Source organism: Patagioenas fasciata, chromosome 22, assembly GCF_037038585.1.
Source record: "Patagioenas fasciata isolate bPatFas1 chromosome 22, bPatFas1.hap1, whole genome shotgun sequence".
Taxonomy (NCBI): Eukaryota; Metazoa; Chordata; class Aves; order Columbiformes; family Columbidae; genus Patagioenas; species Patagioenas fasciata.
The window spans coordinates 789,715-816,149 of record NC_092541.1 but is presented as its reverse complement, the minus strand read 5'-3'; the positions used below and the strand labels follow the sequence as shown (position 1 = coordinate 816,149).

At 47.8% G+C, this 26,435-nt stretch overlaps 2 protein-coding genes across 3 annotated transcripts in view; both read right to left on the bottom strand.

Annotated features, from left to right (window-relative positions):
• Positions 1-5,740, bottom strand: part of MAP3K3 (mitogen-activated protein kinase kinase kinase 3) — a 33,294-nt gene extending 27,554 nt beyond the window's left edge. For both annotated transcript variants that reach the window (XM_065856137.2, XM_065856138.2), the window contains exon 1: positions 5,433-5,740. In XM_065856137.2, the coding sequence (XP_065712209.2) occupies positions 5,433-5,436 (4 nt within the window). In that variant the 5' untranslated portion in view covers positions 5,437-5,740. The remainder of the gene's footprint in view (positions 1-5,432) is intronic.
• A 4,785-nt stretch (positions 5,741-10,525) lies between these two features.
• On the bottom strand, positions 10,526-26,077 carry DCAF7 (DDB1 and CUL4 associated factor 7). The gene is made up of 7 exons (XM_065855941.2): positions 25,637-26,077; positions 21,058-21,216; positions 20,542-20,653; positions 18,855-18,973; positions 18,036-18,245; positions 17,375-17,492; positions 10,526-16,863 (listed from the first exon to the last, which is right to left on the bottom strand). Exons 1-7 carry the CDS (start codon positions 25,772-25,774, stop codon positions 16,691-16,693), a joined length of 1,029 nt encoding a protein of 342 aa, XP_065712013.1. The 5' UTR covers positions 25,775-26,077; the 3' UTR covers positions 10,526-16,690.
• Between the last annotated feature and the right edge of the window lie 358 nt (positions 26,078-26,435).

Below are 26,435 nucleotides of genomic sequence, written 5' to 3'. Positions count from 1 at the left end.
TCTGCTAGATCATGGAAAGACCATCCTTCCCGGGATCTTTGCAATACGCTGTAAATTCATTTGCTCATAAAAATCCCAAAGTCAACCTTATATCATGAAGAGATGGATCAATTTTAAGTCACTTGTCCAATGTTACAAAAGGATCTGGCCATGGGAAAGTTCAGCATGAAGATCCCCGGCCCCTGGTTCTGCTCTAATCGCTTCACAACCAACAGAACAACCTGGCCAGGGTGGCGAGACCATCGCCAGTCGTTCAGGACGGGCAAGCTGACGCGCTGCTGCCACGGAAACCCCGTAAGAACCTGTTCTTTCCAACTTATACCCTGCTAACTTAGAATTCTTGCTTGTTAGCGGAACAAACACGGTCAGCAGAACAAACAATGCAATCTGGATTCAGATCCTTCCACGGGTTTCCCCAACGCATTCCTCTCTTTCCCCTAAAATAAGCTGACGGAACAAAGTTCCAGCCATTCCATGAGACTTCAAGATCTGAGCGGATCTAAATCACACGGCACCAAGAACAGATGCGCTAGATTCCTCCTTTCCTCCCCAAGTCCCCAAAACGTGTCGCTCCGAGGTGTTTGAATGAGAAAGAGCATTTTTGAAGCCGATTTGTAAATAACCAGAGCTTGATTTTAAAACTCCGGCTCATTCTCTATTCACAGCGCTGGGTGGGATGGGGAACGACTTACACGTTGTGCTGGGAAGAGTCGCTGCACAGAAAACGATGGGCCACCTCGCACCCGTTTTTCTCCATAAAGGGACTCACTGGGGCTATTTGTTTCCTCAGTTTCACGTCACACATTTGCTCATGAGCGTCCCTCAGTAAGGCTTATGTTTTATGCAGAAGATGGGGTTCATAATTAACCAACGTCTGAATAACAAACTAGATTTTCGCAAGGCTTAAAGCTGACAGATGGGGGACACATGCGCAGGGATCGAACGCCATCAAAATTTAGAAGCAAAAAGGGGGAAAACGTATCTATTTGTAACATCTAAAGGGTCCCATTCAGAAGAGGAGTCACACTAACATTATCTTGGGCACAACCAGAAGGTCTGCTTTAGCTTTCTAAAGCACTAAACCTTCTTCCATCATGGACCACCAGGAAATCAGAACCATCCAGCCTAGGCCAGATGCTAGAGGGGAATGGAAAGAGATCTCCCAATGCACTTGCAGAAGGTGTTAATTAGAGTAACGCTCGTAAAGGAAAGCGGAACAGAGAAAATAAAGTCGCTATATGAACAAACAATCAAAACCCACCAAATTTCTGCTGTCCAAGACAAGCCAGGCGAGACAATAACCACATTGTGGGAGCGGAGAAGGGAGAGCGCTCCGTGAAACCCCAACCGCGCGCAGAAGGAGCGAGGGGTGTAAGGAACACAGCCGAAGGAGAGGCTGCGTTTCGAAAAGCACGGCGGCCAAAGGCAATAACTGCTGGGATCTCTCTCAGCACTAAGTAACCCCTGGTGGGAGCAAAGCGAATGGACAAAGTTCCAGGCAGCTGACAGCACAACTTGGTTTTCAGTTGGTCCCAACTTTACATTTGAACGTTTACATTTTACCTTAGCGGCGTGTCTGCGATTTGCTCTTATTCTTTAATCTTGTTTGATATTCAAGCACAGACTTTGAGTCAAATGTGGTGCCTTTGCACAACAAAGCCCCCCCAGGGATGGGCTGGCGGAGCCCGGGGGCGCCTGCCACCCAAAACGCGGCGTGCAGAGCGGGGTGCGCGTCTTCCACCCGGGCCTGGCCTGAGCCCAGGGGGTGAAGAGGAGCTTGTCTTGGCAGAGGCTCCTTTGGGAAGAAGGAAACAGCTATGGCAGCACTTTATAACTAAGCGCTCACGACAAGAAATCGAGTCAATCAAGGAACTTGCATCTAAACAGTCTGGTAGTCGCTGGAAAACGATCAACAGCTGGGATGGAATTGCAGACGACAGGTGTTTGATCCCAAAGCCCAAGCTGTGTAGAAATCACCTGGTTTTCAGTGAGATTTGTAAGAGAAAGCGAGCAAAGAGGATGCGGATCTAACCAATTCTGTATCTCTTTAGTAAGACTGCAGCTCAGCTGCATAGTGGATTTATGTACCGCTGCAACTCGTGAATTACAACACGGTAAGACGTTGCAGGGACGGGGCTGGGCTCCATGAGCCTCGTGGGTCCCTCCCAACGTGGGACATTCGGTGATTCTGTGGTTAAACGGCACCTGCCCAGCATCCCAGCCCACGCACCGCGGTCCGGGTCACCGCAAACTCGGCTTCCTCCATAGACCAGCGCTAATGCTCAAACTTGACTGCCACCCATGCAAAAAGCAACATTTAACGTACTACAATCAAAGGCTGACGGAACAACTTCAGGTGAATTTAAATCTTACATGATTATACGTTTTTTAATAGTCTTACACTAAGCTATCGGTTACCTAGTACCAAAATGTACATTTGGTAATTCACCCTTATGTTGCTGAGGTGGGAAACGATGGAGTATTAATCTTTATAAAGCGTAAAACACATCAAATATCGATCTGAGCTTGGGCAGGGAAAAACGATGCCATTTAGGACGGCATTGTGATGGATTTCACGTTGAGAAGCGCCAATACTTCTTGATTTCCACCAAAGCAGAGGATTTCCATAGATGGGTTTAAGGAAGCACGTGCAGCGGCGTCCCATTAATCACACAATGCAGAAGCCCTGACAAACGAACACGAGGCGGTTGTGGCAGCGCACTGAGGGACCCTGTTCTGCCAGGTCTGCAGTCGGCCTGGGAAACACAGCTCTGCTTTGTGCGGGAAAGATGTTGTCCAGGAAATGCTTCTCATGGTTTAAAAACTACACTCAAGGATTTTTATAACATCGATAAAAGGCAACTGCTGCTCGCAGAGAACGCTGCTCCTACATAAAGCATTTATTTCAACTAATGCGCGGTTTCTAACACAGGTCTGAGCAAGCCAGCGTATTTGCTGTGCCAGAGATGGAAACGGTTTTGAAAAGAAATCACAAAGTTCAGAGCAAAAGCATCTGCACGTTGGTAAAAACAGGAAGTCTGTGAGCCCCTATAAAGCAGGACGCTGTTTTATACAGTGTGATAATAGAAGACGGGATGCTACACTTGTTTAAAAAAGAAAAAAAAGGGAACAAATAAGCGCTTGTTGCCCACAACCACAACGCTGATTGTCTGTGCAAGCCAGCAGCACATCCAGGGGCGATGAGATGTTTCTCAAGTTACAGAGACAAACCCAGTCCACGTTAAATCCCTGGGAAAAGCTACTGAAATGTTTAATTCTGAGCCCTTCACTGTGGACAGTCTAGGGGTAACAAAACGCCCTTCTGCGAGGAGATAGCGGGGGACCTGGTTTGTAGACTTAAAGGAAAGATCAGAGCGTCTCTATGCATCTGATGCATGTGGAATATACTTGGGGTGACTCTTCTCCCCCACAAATTAACAATAAATAAAAAGGTGGTGATTTAAGCTGGTCCTAAGCTATAGGTTCAGCCCTGCTGCTGAAACCGGGAGCGCTGAGCTCGGCCACGGGTGCGTGTGAGCCAAGGGAAGGAAGTGACACAGGCAGGAAAACAGAGATCGAGGGAAAGACTCGACTGCAGCCGGGCCTGCACACAGCACCCGGTCCGGGGAACACAGCACCCGGTCCGGGGAACACAGCACCCGGTCTGGGGAACACAGCACCCGGCCCGGGGAACACAGCACCCGGCCCGGGGAACACAGCACCCGGCCTGGGGAACACAGCACCCGGCCCGGGGAACACAGCACCCGGCCCGGGGTACACAGCACCCGGCCCGGGCACCTTTCTCGGTATTAGAAGCCGGTATTGGATTTGAAACGCTGCTGAGGAACAACGTGCAGGGCGCTGAGCATCGCCTGCAGCACCAGCCACGCCAAGAAGCTGTGACAAACCGCGATACCGAGGGCTCGCTGTCAACCACCCCACGCGTCTTCCTTACAAGAAGCAAGATGAAAGAAGAGCAGGGTGCGACACGGCCTGTTATCCGTTGTTATTTAACTATTTGATCATGGCTGCCTAATGAATTTAGGCCTTTCCTACCCCAAGCGCCGTCTGCGGCTGCGCGGCCATGACTCCGGCACACACAATGCTACGGTGGAGCCGTACATCAAATTGGACTTTTTCACTTTGCACCCACGTGTCTGCATCCAAACGCCACTGGAAAACACTTCTGTGCAAACCCAACTTCTTCCATCCCATCTGATTAAAGCTCATGTACCACCTGGTTGGTTCCTTTAGAGAAGACACCGGTCGAATAACACTGCGCCTCTCTTTGTAAGAGATCTGCCTGGGGACCTGCATATATTTGTATTTACAGAATCAAAGTACAAAGGAAATTAATTTGCTGTAGTTGTGGTTTGAGCAGTGTTTGCGGTGCTTTATGAATCTACAATATGAGCAAAAGAACTAACTGTGCATCCAGGCTGAACAAGGAAGGACGGCCCTAGCGAACTGAACTTGGTTGTAGGGCAGAAACACGAAAGCGGCAGCTCCACACTCAACGATGGTGGCAGTAATTCCCTTGCCAAAATGCAAACGAGCAAGTTCTGCTCCAGAGAAATTACATTTTGAGTTGTAGCACATGAGACCTCTCCTTAAGCTGAAAAGGGAAACAGGTAACACAAAGAGAACTCCATAGCAGTTCCTTACACAGGACATACAGTCCTGAAGAATTAATCATTCAAATTCAGTGACGGCAACGTTTGACTATGGAAAGAGTTCCTGCACCTCCTTCGCTTGTTTTCACGTGTCACTGTCTGGGTTAATGTGACAAATGAGAATTCAATGGAAGCTTCGCAGAGGAAAAACAAAAAGTATTTTGATAGAGTCCCAAGTTACAATTAATACCACAGTAAAAAGTTTCCCAATTAACTTCAAGCACATAAATCCCTGTCTCAAAACTCAACAACCTGGTTCTTAAAGGCGGCAAAAACTCCCTCAACTCCTAGGCCTGACCTACTGATCCCCAGTCCCTCTGTCTGGCCTATTTTAGGCAAAGTCTGCAGCTCAAGGCAGCGTTACCGACCAGCCCGGCCCTCACTCTTTTCCAGTCCAACACCTTTATTGAACGATTTAAAAAGAAATATCTCGAAATCCGCTGTTTGCCCACGGCCAGCGGTGTCACCGGCCCGGGGGGGCGAAGGCACCGCGGGACCCGGGCAGCCCCGAACCCCCACAGGCCGCGGTCCGGCGGCGAGGCCGCGGGTCTCCCCCCGCTTCCCAGCGCCGAGGGGTCCGTTTGCCGCTCAGCCCCCTCGGGCCGCGTCCCGATCGCACCGCCCGGGAGGGGCCCAGGGACCCGCTGCCCGCCGCCCCCTCCCCGGTGCGGCGGGGAACCCGGCCGCGGCCCGCCCCTCCGCCGCAGGCCCCGCCGAGGCAGCCAGGCGCCCCCGCCCGTTCCCCGCCGCGGTTCTCACCCATCTCGGCGGGCGGCGGGCCCGCGCCCGGCGGGCGGCGGCGCGTTGAGCTCCGGGGCTGTCACCGCCGCGGCTCCATGGCGGCCGGGCCGAGGGGGAGGGCTCAGAGCCGCCGCCACATTCCCAGGCCCTGCGCCGCCGCCGCCGCCGCCTCCTTCCGGCGGCCGCGCTGCGGGTCCCGGCGCGGCGGCGGGGCTGTGGGGGCGCGGGGGGACGGGCGGTCCGGGCGCTCCCGGTCGCTCCCGCCGCCGCCACAGGGCGCCCGGGCCGCGAGCAAAACAAAACGCTCGGCGGCCGCCGCGCACCCGCCGCCGCCGCCTGCCAATCACAGGGGCCGACCCGCCGCCGCCAGCCAATCCGCGCCGCCGAGCCACCCACCCGACGGCGGCGCTGGCCAATCGGTGTGCGAACGGCCTAGCCGCCCGCCCCGCCCCCGCGCCGGTTGCCAATCACGGGGGCCCGTTCCGCTCGCGGGCTAGCCCCGCCTCCTCTCCCGCTACTGGGTGGGGACAGTCCAGGCCCCGCCCCCAAGTGACTGCCAATCAAGTTGACAAACGTGGACGTGGCCCCGCGCAAGAAGCCGGCTTCTATAGCTGGGTCCTAGAGCCCGCCCGGGGCTGCATCAAGCCTGACCCCATGCACCTTCCCCACTAAGTCACTCTCCCAGCCCCTTGTCCCCTCTTCCGTGGCCCAGATGTCCCCTCAGCCACTATTTTAGGTAGAGAGCAGAGTCTCCTTGAGAAGGGATTATGTCCCACACCCACTGCCACTGTTGGTTTGCTGTCTTCTTAAGCAGAGCCTGGCATGGAGTTGAATTGTTACTTTAAAAGCACCTTGAAGAGGGGAAAAAGTAGTTGAAGAGTGTTAAAAAGCCCCGCTTCTGCTCCCATTCCACCTGCGGGGTGATATTTTTATAGCGTCTTTTCTGCAAAAGGGACAAGAGAGAGGTTTTGTTTTTCCCAGCCACCCTGCTGCTGGGAAACGCACCTCGAGCAGATGTTGCAGCAGCTGCTTTTCAATCCGGCCAACATCTCCCAGCAAGCACATTGGTTTTTAAGTGGTTTTGCTCACAAGCAACACAGCAGTAATGTCAAAGAGGTGATATCAACTGGATAAGCCCCACAAAGAAGAAAACCAGAGGGGAGAGGGAAATTTCTCGAGGAATTTCTAGGACTTAGAGCATGACAACAGCTTTGTGATACCATTAATTTATTTTTGAGATGGCTTGCTTGGAGCAGAAGCTGGGACTAGATCACTTCCATCGATACCACTCTCAACTTCCCACCTTAAACCCAGTTTAATTCTGTAGGTGTTTAGACTTCCCTTTAGTCCCTCCTGTCTTACTGCTCTGGTGTTAGAACACCACTTCTAGCTCTCCTGTCTCTTCTATCCCATTTCCATGGCCAGCTTACAGCCATTTGTTTTCATGTCAAGATTATCCTTTTACTTAAATAATCCTTTCTTCTTCCCTGGTATTTTCTCCCCAAATACATCAAGAAGATAATCATATCTCCTTCCAGGCTTCATTGTAAAAGGCAAGTAAGCCGCTATCTCTTTATAATATGAGCTTTGTATTTGTGGTGCTTTCCTGGTAGCCTCTTTTTGCCCCTGTTCCAATTGGAATTCCTCTCTCACTTGACAGCATCATCACAGCTCATGGACCAACTTCTCTACACGCTTTTTCACAGCTTCACGCTGGATCATCACCACCCTACGCCAACCAGTAAATCCCAGGCTCGTTCACACATGAATTTCCAAGCAGCAATAAACTCCTAGCACCCTTCACAGGTTTCTCCTCACCCCTAAATTCACAGCCTTGCACTTCCTGCTGCTACATTTCCTCTCATCTCTCTCTCACTTTTCAAAGTCAGCAGTTCTCTTCCCTCCTATTACTGAAGCCTCCCACTTCTGTTCATCACCAAATTTAATTGCCGTGCTCGCTATTTGTGCCAAGGTCATTATAAAAAGGTTTCAGTGAGATTACTCCTGGGACCAGAGCTGGTAAAATTCAGTGTGAATTTCCACTGCACCAGCACTGACGTCAAAATCTCGCCGCCTTGTATTTTTGTCTGTCTTGCATTACTTACATGTTTCCACATCAAATTCTCGGTTAAGTCCTGTTAAATGAGACCGATTGAACGTCCTTCGTGCTTTGCTTAAATCCAAGGCGGGAGCTCCCAGCAGACATAGGAAACAGCCCCGGCAAAGCTCCATCTTCCCACCCCCAGCCGCCCAGGACGTCTGGATTTATCGAAGATCCTCGTCCTTCCTCAAATTGAACAAACCAAATTATTTGTCCTCATTAGTTCATCGCTTCACCCACCTGTCAAGCCTGATGTCTAAACTGGCAATTTCTGTCTGCTGATTTGTGGTTCTATTCTCGTTTTATAGACATTATCTACATGCAAGAGCCATTGGGTCTCTTCTTGGACCACTGCAGCCCCCTCTCATCTTCGTTCTTCCCTGCACAGGGCGGCACTGCCTTCCCAAACTTGAACCAAAGTTTCTATCATAATAGGTGCTCTTATATTTTTGACTCAAGTTACACAAAATCATTCACTTTTCACCTTTCCTGCCTACTTAATGCTCTACTAATTTTGTGCATACAAACCAGGTTATTTGTTTCACCAGTAACAAACTGATATTCTCTGGTTTTCCACCTAGATCGCCCACGCCCTCTCAAAGCTGCAGCTTTGCAGAAGAGAAGCTTCATTCCTGTAAACAGCAACTAGGAAACATGCTTAATTCTTCCAATTAAAGCCATCGCTTGAGGCCATTCCATGTCAAATCACCAGTAGAGATATTCACCGAGACTCTCAGGAGCTATATTTATAGTTAGCCCATTTGTTCGAAAGAAACTTTATAGAGGCCTAATTGTTTAATGCTGTCACGCAGCGTGAAGTCAGAGGAGGAAATGTAATCCCCGTTTTTGGGATTAACGGGCACCGCACAGAGCGCCAGCGACGTGTTAAAAGTTACACAGGAAGTCTGGCATAGACCTTTGGGATTTAACTCCTGGCATCTTCTCCCAGTCTCTCAACCACGATGCCATCATCTTACTTGCTATTTTGGTAGCGCTTCCCTACCTGACTCAAAGAGCTGCTTCTCCTCGCTATCAGATGGATTAGTTCTTCTTCCCTTCCCGTTTAGGTGGACGCACCCTTCCTGGGGAGCTGAGCAGCGTCCACAGCCAGGGACACTGAGCAGAGCAGAGCGAAGAAACACAAAATGAAGGGGAGGAAGAACCCTGTAAATCTTCAAAGGACGCAAGGAAGCGTTCTGCGCTCTGCTCTGCGGATCTAAGAGGACCGAGATCACATCGGTTCCAGGCGGCTCTCACTCCACTCTCGTTTTTCTGCTTGGTCTCAGCATTGAAAACCTGAACGCAGAGTTGACGGCAAGCATCCCAATCCAACTGCAGGACAGTTTCTGTATCGGCCGAACACATCAAGCACAAACTCCCAAATCGCACCTGGAGCGCGTCTTCCCAGCCCCGCGTCCCTGCCCCGCTCCGTGCCGGCCTCCGGCTGACGAGACTCCAGCAGAGGGGGCTCGGAAGCTGGTTAAGAACCAGGGACGTTCTGCTTGCCGAGCGGGCAAAGCTAAGGAGGAAGAGGAAGGACGTTAACAATTAACGTGCTTTTTAAAACCAGGACTTGCTTCTGAGCTGGCGGCCTGGGCTGTTTACAGAGCAGCACTAACAAAAAAGCTCAAGATTAAACAGCAACAGGACTCCACATCATCTCAGACACCGCTTTTTCTCTACACTTATGGGCAGAATATTCTGTTACATTGGTTGTTCCTCCCCCCACCAAGGATTTTCAAGCCACTTGCTGACCAGTGATTGATTATGTGCTTTTCACTCATTATACAACTGGTATCAGAGAAGAGGTGACTTTCCCCAGAGTCACAGAACGAGCAACTGAGCCCTACAGATGTTCCTCAATATTTACAAGAGGCAGAGAACTTCTCCTCCTCTCGTTTTCCACCCATGTTCCTCTCCAGGACTCTGTGGCGCTTGTTTGGCCGCATTGACGGGCAATTCGTTCCTCGTAGCATCCACCAATTCCGGACGTTTTGCACCGCCGGCTCCAACTCGCACGCGTTTTTCTTCCACCAGAGGGGAAGCTGCGAAGTTTCTCTGGAGAATTCCAAAGCACAGATTCAAACCAAAAAAACCAGAGGATGTAAATACATTTCTAGGGTGAAAGACAAACAATTTGCAGAAGCAAAGCATCTTTTCCAAATACAGATTACTAGAACAAGGTCCATATATAGCTTAAAAACCACTGCAGCATCTTTACAGGCAACTCTTTCCACTGCGGTCACGAAGCTTAATAAGCTTTTATTTCAAAGGCAGTACACAAAGAATTAAAGAGGAATCCAACGCTGCTGAACAGTTCAGTGCAACTCCAGTTCATCTAAATACTGACATCATTCTGGGTCAGCAAGGCCTAAGGTGAAACCAAGGGTCCCAGTTCCAGCAATGCCCCAGTGACTGAGCTGGTGGGCAAACCCACCCTTGACCACAGGGCAGCCACGCACAGGAGGGACCTCGAAGTCAAACACGCACCCGATCGCTTTGTCTTCAATTTGCCTGTATTCAAAATGCCTTAGAGACCAATTATTTGAACTGAAGAAAAATCCCTCTTACCCTCATCTTGAAGCCGTGCAGGCAGATCATTACCATTTGTTGTGTAGGGAACAAACCCTACGCAAAGAGGATGGAAAACAACCACAAACACCACACACACACAGGGACCCCACAGTCGGGTTGTTTGAAGAACGCAAATATTTAAAGTACACCCACACGAACCATTCTGTTCAAGCTCTGTTGTGACTGGGTTCCCACCACCTTGTTATGCGGAGTAACTCGCAACTTGGAGCGGCTGGAATTGGCGAGTTTGTTTGGGTATCAGTGGGATGAGAAATCAATACACTCAGCAGTTCTGCAGAGACAAGGAAAAGCCAACAAAACCCTCCCTCCGACAGCAATGAGCTCCACACAGGACAGAGGAGCCTCTTTGGTTTGAATCAGTTCCCTGCTCACCCCCCAGCTCCCAGTTCTTGAACTCACACACAGTGAACCGCAGTCAATCTACAAATGTTCCATTTTTATTACAAAGTATGAAAGGCAGAAAATACTGTACCTAATACACAGGAGGCTGGAACTTCGAAAGGAGGTTAAAAAATCGGAATAAAACTACATAGGACGCGGGAAATAGCATAAAAGGATGCGACATTCCACTTGCAAGCGATTTCAGAAAATTGCCTTAAAATTTACAGAGTTTCAACAACATGGTTCCGTGACTCGGGTGTTCAAATCCATCGTAACAAAACCCCTTGTATTTTCTCCATAAAAATAATGGATATAGGGACACTGCAGTTATCCAGGTCAACAACGCACGCCTGTTGAAAAGCAGGATACTAGGATTCCTCTAGGACAGTATAGTAGCGAAGTTGCAAATCTCAATACAGAAGGGGGAGAAGAGAAGGACAGAAATAAAACTACTATTGCTTTAACATATTTTAGTGAGAACAAGAAGTCAGGAATCTCATATGGATGTTTGTACAATCATGCTACAAAGATCACACCTTCAGGAATTACCACAACGGGACTGCAAATGGGAAGAGCAGAAGGGAAAGCACACATAAAAGTAAACGTCTCCTACTTGACTATCGGTAACAGAAACGGATTTAAATTACATTTTACACTGCTAGCAACCCAGGTTTCAAACCGAAAAAAGGCTCCTGTTCAATAGTAGACTTCGGAATTCATATTTACCAGGTTGGCAAAAGGCAACGGGCGCTCCTCGGCTGCACCAGGGCTGCTCCGCACGGGTCTGCTCCTCCGCCTGTGCTGGGCTGGGACGGGACGGACCTCACCTCCATCGGAGACTGGAGCCTTGCAAACGGGAACGCAAACCCCACGGGGCGAGAGCTGAACACACAGCTGCTCCCGGCCACCCTATTCTTTTCAGGAAATAGCTTATTTCTTCACTTTGTTAGATTCTTCTGAAAAGAAATAAATCTGATGGGAGCCACACAGATAATTCAGTTTAAAAGTTTCTCTAATTATGGAAATTCTAGCTTGATGCTGAGTACCGGAGGTTGCACACAAGGCCACTGAGATGCCTTTTCATCCTGTACCGGGCAGCAGCGAGCAGGTCTCACAGCGCCTTTGCCTCTGGACCCTGCCACGGAGCACTGCATGAGCACCCAGTGACTGCTATTTAGCTGCATTTTTAATCACTGTGTTTTAGTGCTGGTGAAAGGTGCTGATCAGGAGCTCTGGAGATCTCTTCCCCCCAAAAGGAAAGAGTCATGTGCATGCTAAACTCTCAATGTCCTTGAGAAGGAGACATCTGACTCTCCTCAGGTAAGCAGGGGGAAATACAGCTGCGTCTCTAGGCAGGAAAAAGTGCTCTTTAAGTGCCATATACAATTAATTCCCTGGATTCTCCGCAAAGAGACATGGGAACATAGTTGACAGTACCTTGCGCATTCCAGGACTGATTCTGGACACCTCCTTTTAATGGCTGCGGTACAATAAATACAGGCCTGCTCCTGAATATTGTAGAAAACAGGAAATATCAGAGAGAACGTGTGTTAAGTGGCAGGATAACAGAGGGGATCTGAGGGGTAGGACCATTTTGCTAAGCAGTAGTGAGAAAACTAAACCCTTCGGTACTTCAATCTGTGCAACCAGAGCCCTTGCGGCCGTTCATTCCTTTCACCATGTCCGGAAAGAGTTAAAACAGCACTAACAGCAGGAATTCAGGTTGTGTGCGTTTACAGACACGAGCTGCGTTGCCTTTCTATCACGAAAATAAGCGACTCCAAGAATCCAGGTGCATCTTTACACAACCAACCTGCCACCACTGCCACCGCGGTCAGGCGCAGGATCCGCAAACACGCTGAGCTCTGGGCAAAGCAAAAGGGTCTCTCTGGGTGCTGAGCAGCACAACGTGACTTGGGTCGGCCTCACCGGATCGTGTCAGTCTCAGAGCTGCAGTTTAACACCAACAGTATTGTCAAGCGCTCGCGTTTTTGGTGCTCAGTAGGAACAGATGAGGGTGCGCTAGATCCTGATAACGCAGCCAGTTTAGGATTTCAGTGACTGTTGTATTTAACATTCTATACAAAACACAGACAAATGCCTACCATAAAAGGGCCGAGGAAAAGATGACTCTCTCCCTAATCTTACCAAAAATATACTTGTTAAAGTGCCATCTGCAAGAGAACAAAACAGACACACTCAGCTCTCTTCATTTACATTTAAAACAAGCACAAGAGCATCTGCGCATTGCCATGGATGGGACTCCTCCCCTCACCTGTCTCTGGCAGGCAGGATCTGCACTCGGCCTGATGCAGCTCCCACTGCAACACCAGGCAAAAAATAGCTCTTTTTACTATTATCCAGAACATTCCGGAGAGTAATTACAGCTAAGTTTTGAAAGGATCATTAACTTTGACTTATGAGAGACAATGCCTCCCCCGTTAAGTACATTTCAGGGTTCCATAAGGAACAACCTGTATTATCAGTCTCCTTTCATATCAATCTCTGAAACCACTGCGTTTTCTTTCTAACTAGATTGTCAAAGCACTCAAATCCTTGCCTTTTAAATCCCTGCACGCAGGAGTACAACTCCCAGAGATGCGACCTCAACGCAGCCCATTTCATTTAGACAATTAACAGAGTTGGCACACTGCACCCTAATCCAACATCCAACCTGTTTGCTGCAGGTTTTCACCTCACTAATGAGTTTTACATGATCGGGATCCCCTGGTCCCCATGGTTGAGAGCCCATGTACTAGCACCAGGTTGTCCACGTAATCGGAGCAATCTATGGAAAGCTTGGTTTAAACAGAACATAAGCATCTTGAATCAATCAACCGGATGGTGGGACACAACTAGTTCAGATTCCTGTCCCAAAATCAGTCTCATCTGTACCACAGCATGTGATTTTCTGCTTTGCAAACCTCACCAATGCTGAGATTTTTCCCTTGATGTTACTTTATACCCAAGGGATACGAGGCATCTAAAAGCAGTTGCTCTGCACATGTGGTAAGCACAAGATAACTGAGATCAAATAAAGTATTTTCATACACTTTGGAAAAAAAAAGTCCTGCTTCTGAGGGCTTTACACCCAACACAATTGAATGCTGTAAATGATACCTCCTGATTCACAGGCTACGGTGACAAGTGCCGGGGTTGTTTTACCTGGCGGATACACAGGCGGCAGCAAGCGGGCAGCAGCAAGCAGTTCACTCCCTGCCACTGCGACAGCGGCTGCTGGTAAAAGGGCACCGAGGTCTCTGTCTCCTCCTCGCTCTGCAAGCGCCATTTGCACCACAGAACATCTCACCCAGGAGGATTTTCATGTCTTTTCAGTCATTAACCTCTGAAGTGACTTCTTTGAAAAGCAGCTATTTTAAGTAGCATTTCCCTAGTCCAAAACAGCCTCTAGTGATTTCAAATGTAATTTCAGATGAAGAATGAGAATGGATTATGCCCAAAGCAATATGCTGGAGATACAGCAGATACCCCAACTGGCTAAACAAACAGGATACCGCTTTATTTAGAAGCCACTGGAGCCTCTAAGATTCCTTCGCTTGCCTTTGAGGAGTTTGGAACGAGCTCGCAGTTCCACAAATGAACCTGAAGCTGTGTTTTGGCTGGAAGGGCTGACACTGGTTCTCCTCAGGTTCATAACAAGGCTGTTTTCCAACAGCAGCAAAACCAACCTGGCTATTCAGACCACCAGCCCCTTTATACACGCTCTTTCTCATCATCTTAGCGTAACAGATTGTATTCCTCCGGCAATAAACTGCATCTGCCATTCAGTACAGCCTATGGAGTCTCCTAGTGACTGCAATTTCAACTAAATTATCTCATGTCTTTTTTAAAGCACAATTCTACAGCTGCAAAAGATGCATTTTTATGCTAAGCAACAGATGCACTCACCCTTTACTCACACCATCTATACAAGAGCCTCTGAAACATAAAGGGGGCTACAGAAAGCAGGAATACTACAGGTAGTTCCCTCTTAGTAACACAGCACGTTATGCCTGCTGTTTGTGATTAAACAGTACGCAGCCTGTGTGCATATTTTTATACGAGTACCTAAAGCTGTGAATGCTGTTATGCGCTTCTGCTAAGAAAATCCTCATTTTCACCTCGTTCTGCATAAGTATTTTCCAGTTTAGGACCAAGTGCTACTGTAAAAAGCGATAATCTAATCGTTTGGCTAACGCTGCTGTGACGTTAGGTCAAACCTGGCTGTGGAACGCGCTGCTCTCAGCACTGCTGCCAATATGAAAAAGTGACCTTCAAGACAAACCAAGCTTTCTGTCAAAAACCCCACCACTGACCACAGAATGTCACTGACAAAACACGGGCCTGAACCGTGTTAAGAGTCTTTGGGTTCCCCAGTATTAAAAAGGAGTGATGGAATCAAGCTGTCCCTAATGAATTCCCATCAGATCCACAAGGCAGTGCTTTTCTGAGCTCCACACTGAGCAGCAGTCTGTAGAAGAGTATTTCTGTATGTCCAGAATGCCAGAACTCTCCCGATCCTGTTCCGTATTGACAGTGATTTCGGTGTCAGCTTCGCCGTTCCGCAGCAATCCCTTTTCCCAACTTGCACTTCCCTGCACAAACTGACAAGATTCAAGTTTGCTGACGTCCTGTTATTTATAACCCTGCCTTGGTTGCAGGTGAACGCTCGTTAGGTGGAAAGACACTTCGGATGGTCTGACACACCGCAGCTCGCTGGCGCAGCCTCACAGACCAGCTATGCTCGTCGTGTCTTCATCACCAGTTCTGCGGAGCATTCACTCGAGTGGCTGTTATCAAAGATCTTTATCGTGCCTAATCCACTCCGCTCTGATTGAAAAGCACTGCTGTACAGCGATCCACTATTCGCCACAGAAACAGAAGCCCTCAGGCACATCCTCAAAAGATACGAGGATGACAAGAGCCAAACCTAAGCCTGTACAGCACGGTTTCTTTCCTTTTAAACCCATCGCTGTGCATTAGGGAATCATTTGTTTCAGAGAAGCAGCTTTCACTTGGATAGTGGACCAGCTTTTCCAACTCATCTGGCTCGTTCAACAAGAGCTGACAGCACCAAGCAAATACACTTCATAAAAAACAAAAGATTGCTCTGCACTCCTTTCAAGAACTCCTGGAACACAGGCCAAACGAAAAAAGCTCCAAGGTACAGGCTAACCACAAAAACCTTGCTCATATTATTTGCCAATCAAGCAAGCTACAAAGTGTGAAACCATTTTATTTTGCTTTAGATAGTAAGTATTCTGAGGGGGAATCATTTGATTGGAAGTGTCAGTCCCAATTCCTTTACAAATCACAGTTTTTCAGGAGTCATTTACCTCCTGGGAGCGTAAGTCATGCACATATCTTCCTTCCAAAACCTATTACCATTCCGTTAGCTAACAAAACTGCAGGATGCACGTAAATTCAGTTATCATTTAAAAATAAGGCCTACCGTAGTAACGACTGCCTCTAGTATCAGAAAAGTGTAAAGAAGTTGTGCAACAAGTGCTTTGTACTTCACAGCACCAGAAAATTCTGCGCAGGTAACCAGGTACAGAGAGGCAAGGCAACAGTTAGTTCTGGCAGGCCTTGGCTGCCGGGAGCCTGCAGCGTCACTGTGATCTGTATCAACGAGTAGATCCTGCTTATGGAAGTGGATCACATATCAAAAGTAAGAACTTGGGAGAAAAGCCTTACTCAATAGAAAGTTAGCCCAATATATAAAAAACATACAAATGTTTAAACAGTTTAGAGGCAACAACAACAGGAATGATCAAGATTCCTGCCAAGGTGGCTGTTAACATCAATGTCTTTTTTCCCCCACCTTGTTTTGCACTTGCATCTATTCAACTCATTGGATGTGCTGCCTCAGCCGGCTGACAAACACATGGACATATGCAGCAACTTAAAAGCCTGCAAGCTTATTAACACAGTCAACAAACAAATACACAGAACTTTAACTGAAGGGGAAAGAAAACAACAAAAAGAAAACCAGAACCCAGAAGGTCCAAGAGGCTCAGCACGTCTCTGCATTTTAGAGTCTTGGAGAGACAGGAGACACCTGCCATTGATTCTCGTAACAGTTTCTTGTAACAGTAGATGCAAAGCAACAACAGATACTGGCCACTTGTGTTGTTCTTACTTTAGGAGGGGAGGGGAAATTATACAGCCCTGCCTCAAGGTGCACGAAGCAGGAAGGTTAGACTCTCAAAATCTCCAGGCAGTTGTTGTAGCAGATCGCTATCCAGTCTGGCTGGGTGGATGCCCACTGTACATTGTTGATCTCGCCCTCGGCTGTATAGGCCAAGATCGGGTCCTCAATGGCACGAGGCATCTGCTGGATGTCCCAGATGAGAGCCTGATGGTCATCCGCTGCAAAGGGAAGAGAAAATCGTCAGTAGAATCAAGATATAATGAGATCTCCATACTACTAACAGGCATATAGTCCAACGAGCTGTACAGGATATGGTTGTCACAGTCCTGATGAGAACCAAGCCAGAGATACAGCGACACAAACACGTTCCAACAAAAGAAGCTTGGATCATCATACATTATCCAGCACAGAGCTGAAAAACACCAGTGGAACTGAAAACATTTAAGAACTAGTTTGCAAAAAACTAAGGAGCATAAAAATAATACAGCTTAGCCAAAGCAGATGCATGGTTTGGGCACTGGGCTCACCATTTGCACGCAATAAGCTCCAGCAGGTGTCTATTTCCCACAAAAATTAGGAAAGTCACTAATTGATGGCTTCTAAACTGCAGGGATTCTTTAGCAAAAGGCAAGCAGAGAACAGCACAAACCTCTGGAGAGAGAGTTTTGCAAATGCAGCAAACGATTCCCAGAGACTGACCCAGGCAGGGCAGGGATGGATCACACTTACCTGCTGTACAAATGTGGCAGGAAGAATGAGGTGCCCAAGCAATTCCATTTACACACGCTCGGTGGTTGTTTAACCTGGCAACAGGTGTGCAGGGAACTCTGACATCCAGAATCACAACCTCCAGAAACAAAACCCAATTGAATTAAAAACTTGCATTTTAAAAAAACACTCAGAAAAGCAAATATTCTGAGCTAAGGCTATAAATACAGCCCTGTCCTAAAGGATGCACTTGGTAAGTAAATGCTGTTCTCAAAAAATGGCTTCTAGGCAGTCAGTGTGTCTCAAAAGGCATCAGACTTCACAGGGGGGCTTGTGAGTGATGCAGTAAGGGCAAACAAATTGAGGAACTGAGCCTTGTGCACTGAACCAACAAAGAACAAGGTGACTAAAACACTCGCAGTTAAGGTTTTATGTGAAAACTATCACCCAACTGGCTCACAGATCCCTCTTCAAAACCAGCCGAAACATACACGAGCCACAGAGATCTTCAAGTTTATAACACCAAAGTTACTTCTTTATCTCCTATTGAAGTTAGTGCACTAAGAATTGATCTTCGATCATACTGCAGTTCAGGAATTGACACTGCCTCACTTATTTTAACAAACTGTCTACTAATTACTACCAAGCCACCTCCCAAAAAATCACAGCCACTAGCACGTACCTCCATGCCGTCCATGGCCATCGTAGCAAGGTAGTTGGGATCCTGCTTATTCCAGCAGAGACGCAGCAACGGGTGGTGCTGGGGGTCCTCGTAAATGATGGTGCTGTGTTCCAGGTGGCGGAGATCGAACATCCTCACCGAGCCATCCGCGCCAACCGAAGCAAACATATCCCTGCCGCCGCCCGCACGGCTGAACGCGATGTCGTACACCTGCTCGGTGACGGGACAGAGAAACCAGAGCCTCGGGTTAGCGAGCAGGCTGCCTCCTCATCTGCAGTAAAATGGGTGTCGTATATGGAGAGCAGATCTAATTGCAACATATTCTGCCAAACAGTTGCTGTTCCTACCAAATTCTTAGTTACCACACTTGCCAAAAGGAGGCAAAAAATTCAAATCATTATGTCATTATAGGATGATTCACTAAAATTAAACACACAAGTTTCCCAGACTGATTTTTTTAATATTAATTGCTAAAAATAATATTATGTTAAAATGAAAATCTTGCAAGCTACTTATTGCCTTTGATATGCAGTTGATTTCAAAACATCAACTGATGTTTTACCTCATTTTTCTAAAATGTTCTGGAGCACAATCTAGGAACACAAGCATATTCTCGAGTTCAGACTCTTTGATGAGCAAACAGAGCTGTTTTGATAGCCGCTAGTGCAGCTTTAGTTTGATACTCAAAACTGTGTATATTGATCTTTGAAAAATTCTCCTTTTGGAGCAGAGTTTAAGAAAAAGGAGGAAGACAGAAAAGCTGTTTCTTTTTTGTTGCTTAAAAACCGTGCAATGTAAACAATCAAAAAAAGCCATCACCTCTTTGTCATGCGCAATGAGCTGGGTCTTCACGTGGCCAGAGACCAGGTTTACCCTGCCCAGAACCTGGCCTGTCTCCAGACCCCAAATAGTGCAGGTGGTGTCAATACTAGAGGTACCTGAAAGAAAACCACTTCCGTTAGCAAAATTGATATTATCACAAATTATTTAATCACTTCCTGGATTAATATAATATCCTCTGACATCGACAGATCAAGAACAGCATACAATTCAAATCAAGAATGTCAAACAGCCTACAGCCCAAGTGCCCAAACCTTTTAGCCGCAGAAATCACCTTCCTCACAGGAACAAAGTGTAAATAGCTCATGTCTACTTCAATCTATTCAGAAGCCTGATGGAACCCAGATCACAGAATCCCAGAATGTCAGGGGTTGAAGGGCCCTGGAAAGCTCATCCAGTGCAATCCCCCCAGAGCAGGAACACCCAGCTGAGGTTCCACAGGAAGGTGTCCAGGTGGGTTTGAATGTCTGCAGAGAAGGAGACTCCACAGCCTCCCTGGGCAGCCTGGGCCAGGCTCTGACACCCTCACCATCAAGAAGTTTCTTCTCATATTCAAGTGGAACCTCCTGTGTTCCAGTTTGCACCCGTTGCCCCTTGTCCTGTCACTGGTTGTCACCCAGAAGAGCCTGGCTCCATCCTCCTGACACTGCCCCTTTCCATATTGATCCCCAGGAATGAGTCCCCCCTCAGTCTCCTCTTCTCCAGCTCCAGAGCCCCAGCTCCCTCAGCCTTTCCTCACACGGGAGATGCTCCACTCCCTTCAGCATCTCGGTGGCTGCGCTGGACTCTCTCCAGCAGTTCCCTGTCCTTCTGGAACTGAGGGGCCACAACTGTGTCAAATGCCTTATTCAAGTCAAGGTAGATCACGTCCACTGCTCTACCAGATGAACATTTCCATCCTGTAAGTCTCGCGTTCACATCCAAACCAAAATTCCATCACAGTGCTGCAATAGTGTATTATTATTAATTGATTTCTGCTGTGGACTGAAGGTGGGGCTAGTAGTAAAGCTCTTAAGAGATCAGAGATACAACACACAAAAAATAAATCATGTAGTAAATAATTACTATGACATTATCACTGCTAATCTGGGCAAATCCCCCCAACATAAACGGCTGCACTCTTCTGGGAAACAAACCTCTGCTGGATCAGTCATCTTGGATTCACAATTTGTCCCAAGGGCTATAATTAAACCTTGAGCATTCAGCCCCCTCCTCCAACTGAATTAATGGCTCCTGGTTTTACTGCTGCTGCTCTAATGGCTTCCCAAAAGACAAATCTTGGTACATAGTTTTTATCCACTCCAGAACATGTCAAAATAAGTCACGAGAGTTCACGTATTAATACATCATTACTTAGTGCTACAACAGCTCACCCGCCCTGAAGACTGAGGCTCCCTATATGAAAATAAGGAACACACCTAATTCAACCAAAGTGACCCATTTTGTACCGGACAGGGCACCTGTCAAGGTGAAATTGCCTCTGTGAGCTGCGCAATTTTTTTTATTCTTTATTTTTAACCCAAGACAATGGCAGTTTCTATGGTGTAGAATTTTCTTCACTGGTTAGTGATCAGATTAACCAGTGGACACACAACGACACAGCAGTTTAGTCACAGCCCCAGCTTGAGACTAAATTCAAAAGCCATGCCAAGGACGTCAGTCTCACCTAGAAGGTAAGGATCCACTTCATTCCAGTCAAACGATGTTAGTGGAGCACAGAAATCAGAGTTCTTGTTATTGTTCAGCAAACACTCCAGCCGGGTCTCTGTTTCACCCACCTTTAGGAAAAGTGAAACACCTGACTCAAATGACATCACAACTTGTTCCACTTGCACTTCAAAACAAAGTGTTAATCTGGGTTTCTTACCTCTCAGCTTTACAACCTATAGCTCTCAAAAACACAATCACCACCTCTGTCTTCAATAAGGCAATTAAGACAGCAACTACCATGATAATTCTGCTTCTATAATCTTCATATTTAGTAACATTACTGCAGTTAAAAAAACAAGTTATTAAGTGCTCTGACTTGATTCTATGTCTTAACCTCCACACTACAGCAAGGGCAAGACACCCTGAAAGGAAAACAACGCACTCCAGAACAGCTGGTCTTGAGTGAAAATGAGATCAATATGCAACACAATTAGTATCATGGTTCATCTTTTTCTAGGGAGGACTCACTCACCCTCCAGACGCGCAGATAGTCACCGCTGGTGGCCAGCAGGTCTGGGTACACCCCCTTGGTGTCCGGGATCCACATGAGCTTTGTGGTAGGGTAGGGGTGATCAAAGGTGTTCCTGCAAATGAATTCTGAGCTCTCTTCATCCAAACCAACAAGTTGCACCTGTAAAAAGCCACATTTAAAAGAATTGTATCAAAATATTCATTTCTATTCAGTCTTAATGCTGTAATTATATTTCAGAAGGACCATCATGTCAACGGAATGAGAAACCATTGAAGCTCTGCTTCCCAGCTGGGGCATGTAAGCAAAGTGAAGTATACGTAATCACCACAGGGCTTTACTTTGAAGAGCTGATCTCAAACGAATCGAAATCCAATCCTAAAGGATTAGAGACCACCCTTCTCTTCTCCACATCGCAAAGCCTAGTTTAAATCTCAGGCTTAAACTGCACAAACATCATTCCAAGTCATCTTCAACTGAACTGATGCTGCCAATGTCATCTTCAGAGAGCAGGACACCCTGTGGTTCGCATGACAACCACCCGCAATTAAAGCCCCTATTGTGAGGGCCATAGCCCCGCAGTATGATGGATCACGTCAGCTCGCCATCTACCTGGCTTTAGCATCACATTAACTAAAACATTTCATCACAACTGCACGAAATTAAGATACAGACTAATCACAGAGTCAGAAAACAGAACTCAAACTTAAAAAATAATGGGGAAGCCAAAATACTTAAATAATTATTCAAATGTTATGTGTGAAAAGACCAAGAAAGCAGGTCTGAAGTGTTCTAGATAACTTGATTCCAAATTAGGGGTTCTTCTGCACAGCAATGTGACAGTGGGAAGGGCTGATGTGCCCAGTTGTGAGAGTGATGTGAGATGGAGCAAACACTAAATTATCTTCTCATAGCTTGGTCACACCAGCACCTGAAGCAACGCTTCACTCCTAGACATGATGTTATTAGAAAAATATTGACACGGCAGAAAGTGCTCAGCGAACAATGCGGTGCTGGAAGATGTGTTCAACCTAGCAGCCAGTGCAAGAGCTAAACAGGATGAAAGCCCCACTGTGCTAAGTGCTGTCAAAACACAAATATTATGAGGACAACTCACTACAATGCGTTTGTAAGCTGCTCACTGTAGGAACTTCCTACTACTTTCCACACAGCAGCTTCCTCCTGGGAATGGTGGCTTAATGGACTTTTACTGAGATGTTTATCTGGAAAAATCCTAAACATTCCGGATACGCAGTTTGGTTCATAAACTACACATTTACATTATGCTGGAAATCTATCTTATTTTTTTCCATATAACAAGAAACAACAAATGCTTCAGTGGATCTTTAACATTAGGGGTTATGAGCCCACTTAGAGATGCTCTTAAGAAATGCAAACCTTGCCCCTTGCCACAATGAGAAAATCCAGCCTTTTCACCCCAGAACTAACTCTAAAAGACATATCCAAATATGCTTCTAAAATCTGTGTCTGCCTTGTACTCTTTATTCCAGCTACTCCTTATTCTACTTTAGAATGAATCAGTCAAGAATCTCCGAGGCTTCTGAAGTGATTGACAAATAGCTTTCTAACTCCTTTAGGGATCAGAAATACTAAGCGGATTTTACAAAGGAAGCAAATTGTCCTTGGTGATAGAAAATCTTGTGGCAAGGTCAGGATCAGAAGACAAATGGTCTCTAATCACTCCTCCTTTGCTTATGCTGTTTTCAGCTCGATATGAGTGTACAAAGCCTACACAATCAACACAGTCATAATCAGAAGCAAACCTCAAACAGCACAGGACTCACTCTTCTTGGTGTGAATTTATATATTCCTGCACTGCATATTCATGTTCAACCCCTCCGAACTGAAGAAAAAGCGATGACTGTGTAGCAACCCGGTATCTTCCTGATCTTTGACATTTTTAGTGGCAGGCTGGGTTAGAGAACAAAAATTGCATTATCAACACTTGGAGCTTGTGGCAAGTGCTGAAGATCAGGTGTGTGCCACTGACCTGGCAGCAGCCTGGGATGCATGGAGACAGGAGTGGAAAATACTGCTTAAGAAGCTGTGTTCCCTCCTAGCTCAGCATATTCAAAGGTACGACTCTTCTCTTCGTACTTGATCACATACAGTGACTACAGAATCCCTCCAATCATGCTCTTGTGCAGGCTGAACATGAGGAGATGGAATGACGGAATTATTTGCAGGATTATATCAGAGTCCTGTGTCCTGCAAGCAAGGCAAGGTTGCTGCTGCCAGCTCCTGCACGAAGAAATGCCTCAAGTCCGGCCCAGGTAAGAGCGAGGTTACACCACTTGCATGGACAGAGCTGAGAGTTTCCAACTAGTGTGCACCAGGAGTTCCCAATCTGGAGCATGAAGCTACTCCCTGCATGTTTCAGCAGCCTCTCAAAGATTGAGCAAAGCTGTGCTAAGCACAGTACGACACCATAAAGACAGAGCAGATGAAACAGCACACCCCAGCTTGTTCTGGTCCCTAAAGTAAAGGAGACAACATCAATACTCTAAGCAATAACAACACTTGCAATTACCCAGGACTGCTCTGTCTTAATGATCTTCCTCTACTGAAAGCACTACATAAAGCAGCAAACAAGAAAACCTCAAAAAAAACCCCAGAGCTCTTTGAAATATCAGAGGCACAGCAAAACCTCTCAGCAAAGTGAAGGTTATGTTGCACTGCATTTATTGGACAAGTTTAATTTTTAATCACACATCAGCTTTACTTCTATAGCAGCAACATCCAGACTGGTATCTCATTCTCATATATTTAATTTCAGGTTCTGTACACCACACAGATCTCATAGCATGTGGTGCTTATGCGAAGTCAACAAAATAGTTACTCCTGAAGCTCAGAGGTCAAGAGAAGCTTTGAGGAATATTTCCAGACAGCAGAAATTCACATAGTCCTACACAATTTCTGTCTGCAACAACTGTGAGCACGAAGGGTAAAAAAAGAGGGGTTGGCTCAATTTCTTTACACTTGAAGCCTGAACTGAAAAGCAGACCTGATCACGCTGCCATCGAGAGCAAGCCCAGGGAATGGGCCCAACTTCAGGAGGCAAAGGCAACACAAACAAATACCCCCTTAGTAACCAATTCTACCACCTCTAAACAAAAAACTGGTTGCAAGTTTGTCATTTTAGCTTCTCAGAGTACAGATTAAAAACATTTTCAAGCTGGTCCTTAAATAAATCAGAAGTTTTTAAGCTCAGGGACCCGCCTTTCCCCAGCAGCACTCCCAGAACCACAACAGGGCTCACCAGCATGAGGAGATGACTCGTACACACCAACCCATCCTGCCTGAACTACAAAGTGCTCAGAAGTATCACGTCTGCAAGTGCTGTAATGTAACCCAAGAGATGTCCTAAGCTAACCTAATTTAACAATCTAAGAGATGTCACCTCCTCTCATCACATCCTTGCAAAGCCCCAACATCAACTTTCTGACATAATTTTCCACAATCCCCATTAAACAGCTTGACAAAGCTACCAAGCACACACGCTATAAACACACAAAGCTGTAACTGCAAAATCTTAGTTTCACACAAGCTTCCGGATGCTCCATAACTATACCCATTTCTTCATCTCTCTTCCGTTTATATGAATTCATTATACCAGACTAGTACATTAAAGTCTGTTCAGAAATGACTGCACAAGTGTTTGGAGAGGTGAACACGTTGTCTCTATTACCAGTGTAAGGTTCTCAGCTTATATCTGGCAGGGAAACACCGCAGATATAATCTCATGCCTCATTACACCCTTGTTCTCCAAGAAAAGTAGAACTACTGAGGAACCAGTGAAAGTGGCTTATACACATATGAGAAAAGTTACCACACAGAACCTCTCCACAGCAAGAAATGACAACGGCATAAAATTTGCAACACAGTCTCAGACACGCTGTACATGCACAAACTTTAGTCCTGGCCATATGCTTTCCTTCATGCTGGAAAAAAAAGCCAGTTATGCTCAAGTTGGGGGACCTTCCCGGTTGAGAAGTGACCAGCACCAGCACCCGGGGCTCTTCCCACCCACAGTCCCTCCCGAAATCTGAGGGCCCATGGAGAGGAAACAAGCCTCAACTATAGAATCATTCCAGTTGGAAGAGACCATCAAGTCCAACCATAACCTAACTCTGGCACTAAACCGTGTCCCTAAAAGCATCGAGCAGCACCTTCGCAGGATGCTCCAGCAACGCTGAGGTCCTGCTGTAGTTAACACCCCCGAACTGTGGCAAGGGGACCCAGGCCAGCACCTGCACCTCAGGGGGCCACCTGAAGGCTCCAGTGCCGAGGGCAAGGTGGGAGTCACAGAACGGCGGAGTGGTTGTGGTTGCAGGGACCCCTGTAGAACCCCCAGCCCACCTGCTCACGCAGGGTCACAGAGCAGATCACACAGGTCGGTCCAGGCAGGTTTGAATGTCTCCAAAGGAGACTCCAGACCCGCTCCGGGCAGCCTGGGCCAGGCTCTGTTGAAGAAGAACCCCTCCAGCCCCACCAACGGCGGGGGCCGTGCCCGGGAGCCGCCGGAACCGCCGGGACGCGAGGGTCGGCCCGTCCCCCCTACCTTGTTGTTGTACTCCTCCACGAAGCTGCCCAGCGCCAGACGGAACCGCTTGTCCGGCCGGACGCTCCAGTTCATGGCGTACACGGTCCAGGGCGCCTCATATTTGTAGATCTCCTTCCGCTTCCCGTGCAGCGACATGGCTCGGCCGAGGGGGCCCCGGGCAGCGGCGGGGCTGAGGGGAGCAGCGGGCTGGGCTGAGGGGGAAACCCGGGTGGGCTCGGAGGGGAGCGATGGGCCCGGCCGAAGGGAGCGGGAAGGCGAAGCGGGCCAGGGAGAGGAGAGGAGCGGCCAGCCGGGGCGCAGAGAGGCCGGAGGGGAGCGGGGAGGCCGCAGCACGGGCCGCGCCCCCAGGCCCGGCTCCAGACCCCGGCGGCGGCGGGAGCAGCGCGGAGGCCGTTTGGGATTCGGCCCCTCACACAACGGGAACGGAAGCCACGCGGGAAGCCCCGCCCAGTGGGTGCGGGTTGGTTATATTGGCTGCCACTTAGAGGCTCGAGCATCTATTGGGTAATTTTCCTGTCCGTTTGGTCTTATTCGGTTTTCTATTGGTCGCTTTGCCCTTCATCCCAAACGGACGCTCTCCCCCTGGCTGGGATGACCTACCGTTGTGCTTGACCCCGCCCCAGAGGGAGGCTTTATTCATTCTCGACATCTTACTGGCTACCAGGGGTCGCAGTGGCGTGAGGCGGGTTCTCGAGCCTTTATTGATAATCGATTGGCTGGAAGAGGTGTCAGTCACGTCATCCCGCGGCGGGCGGGGAGCGCTTCAAGCCCACGGCGGTGCCGCATGTTCGAGTCC

What these genes read in the sequence shown, in the direction of transcription:
- DCAF7 (XM_065855941.2), bottom strand. Translation starts at nt 25,774, where the DNA reads ATGTCGCTGCACGGGAAGCGGAAGGAGATCTACAAATATGAGGCGCCC. An exon ending in TGGAGGAGTACAACAACAAG is followed by an intron (nt 21,217 to 25,636) that starts GTAGGGGGGACG and finishes GGCTTTTTACAG; the next exon opens with GTGCAACTTGTTGGTTTGGA. An exon ending in TGGCCATGGACGGCATGGAG is followed by an intron (nt 17,493 to 18,035) that starts GTACGTGCTAGT and finishes TTGTTTCTGGAG; the next exon opens with GTTGTGATTCTGGATGTCAG.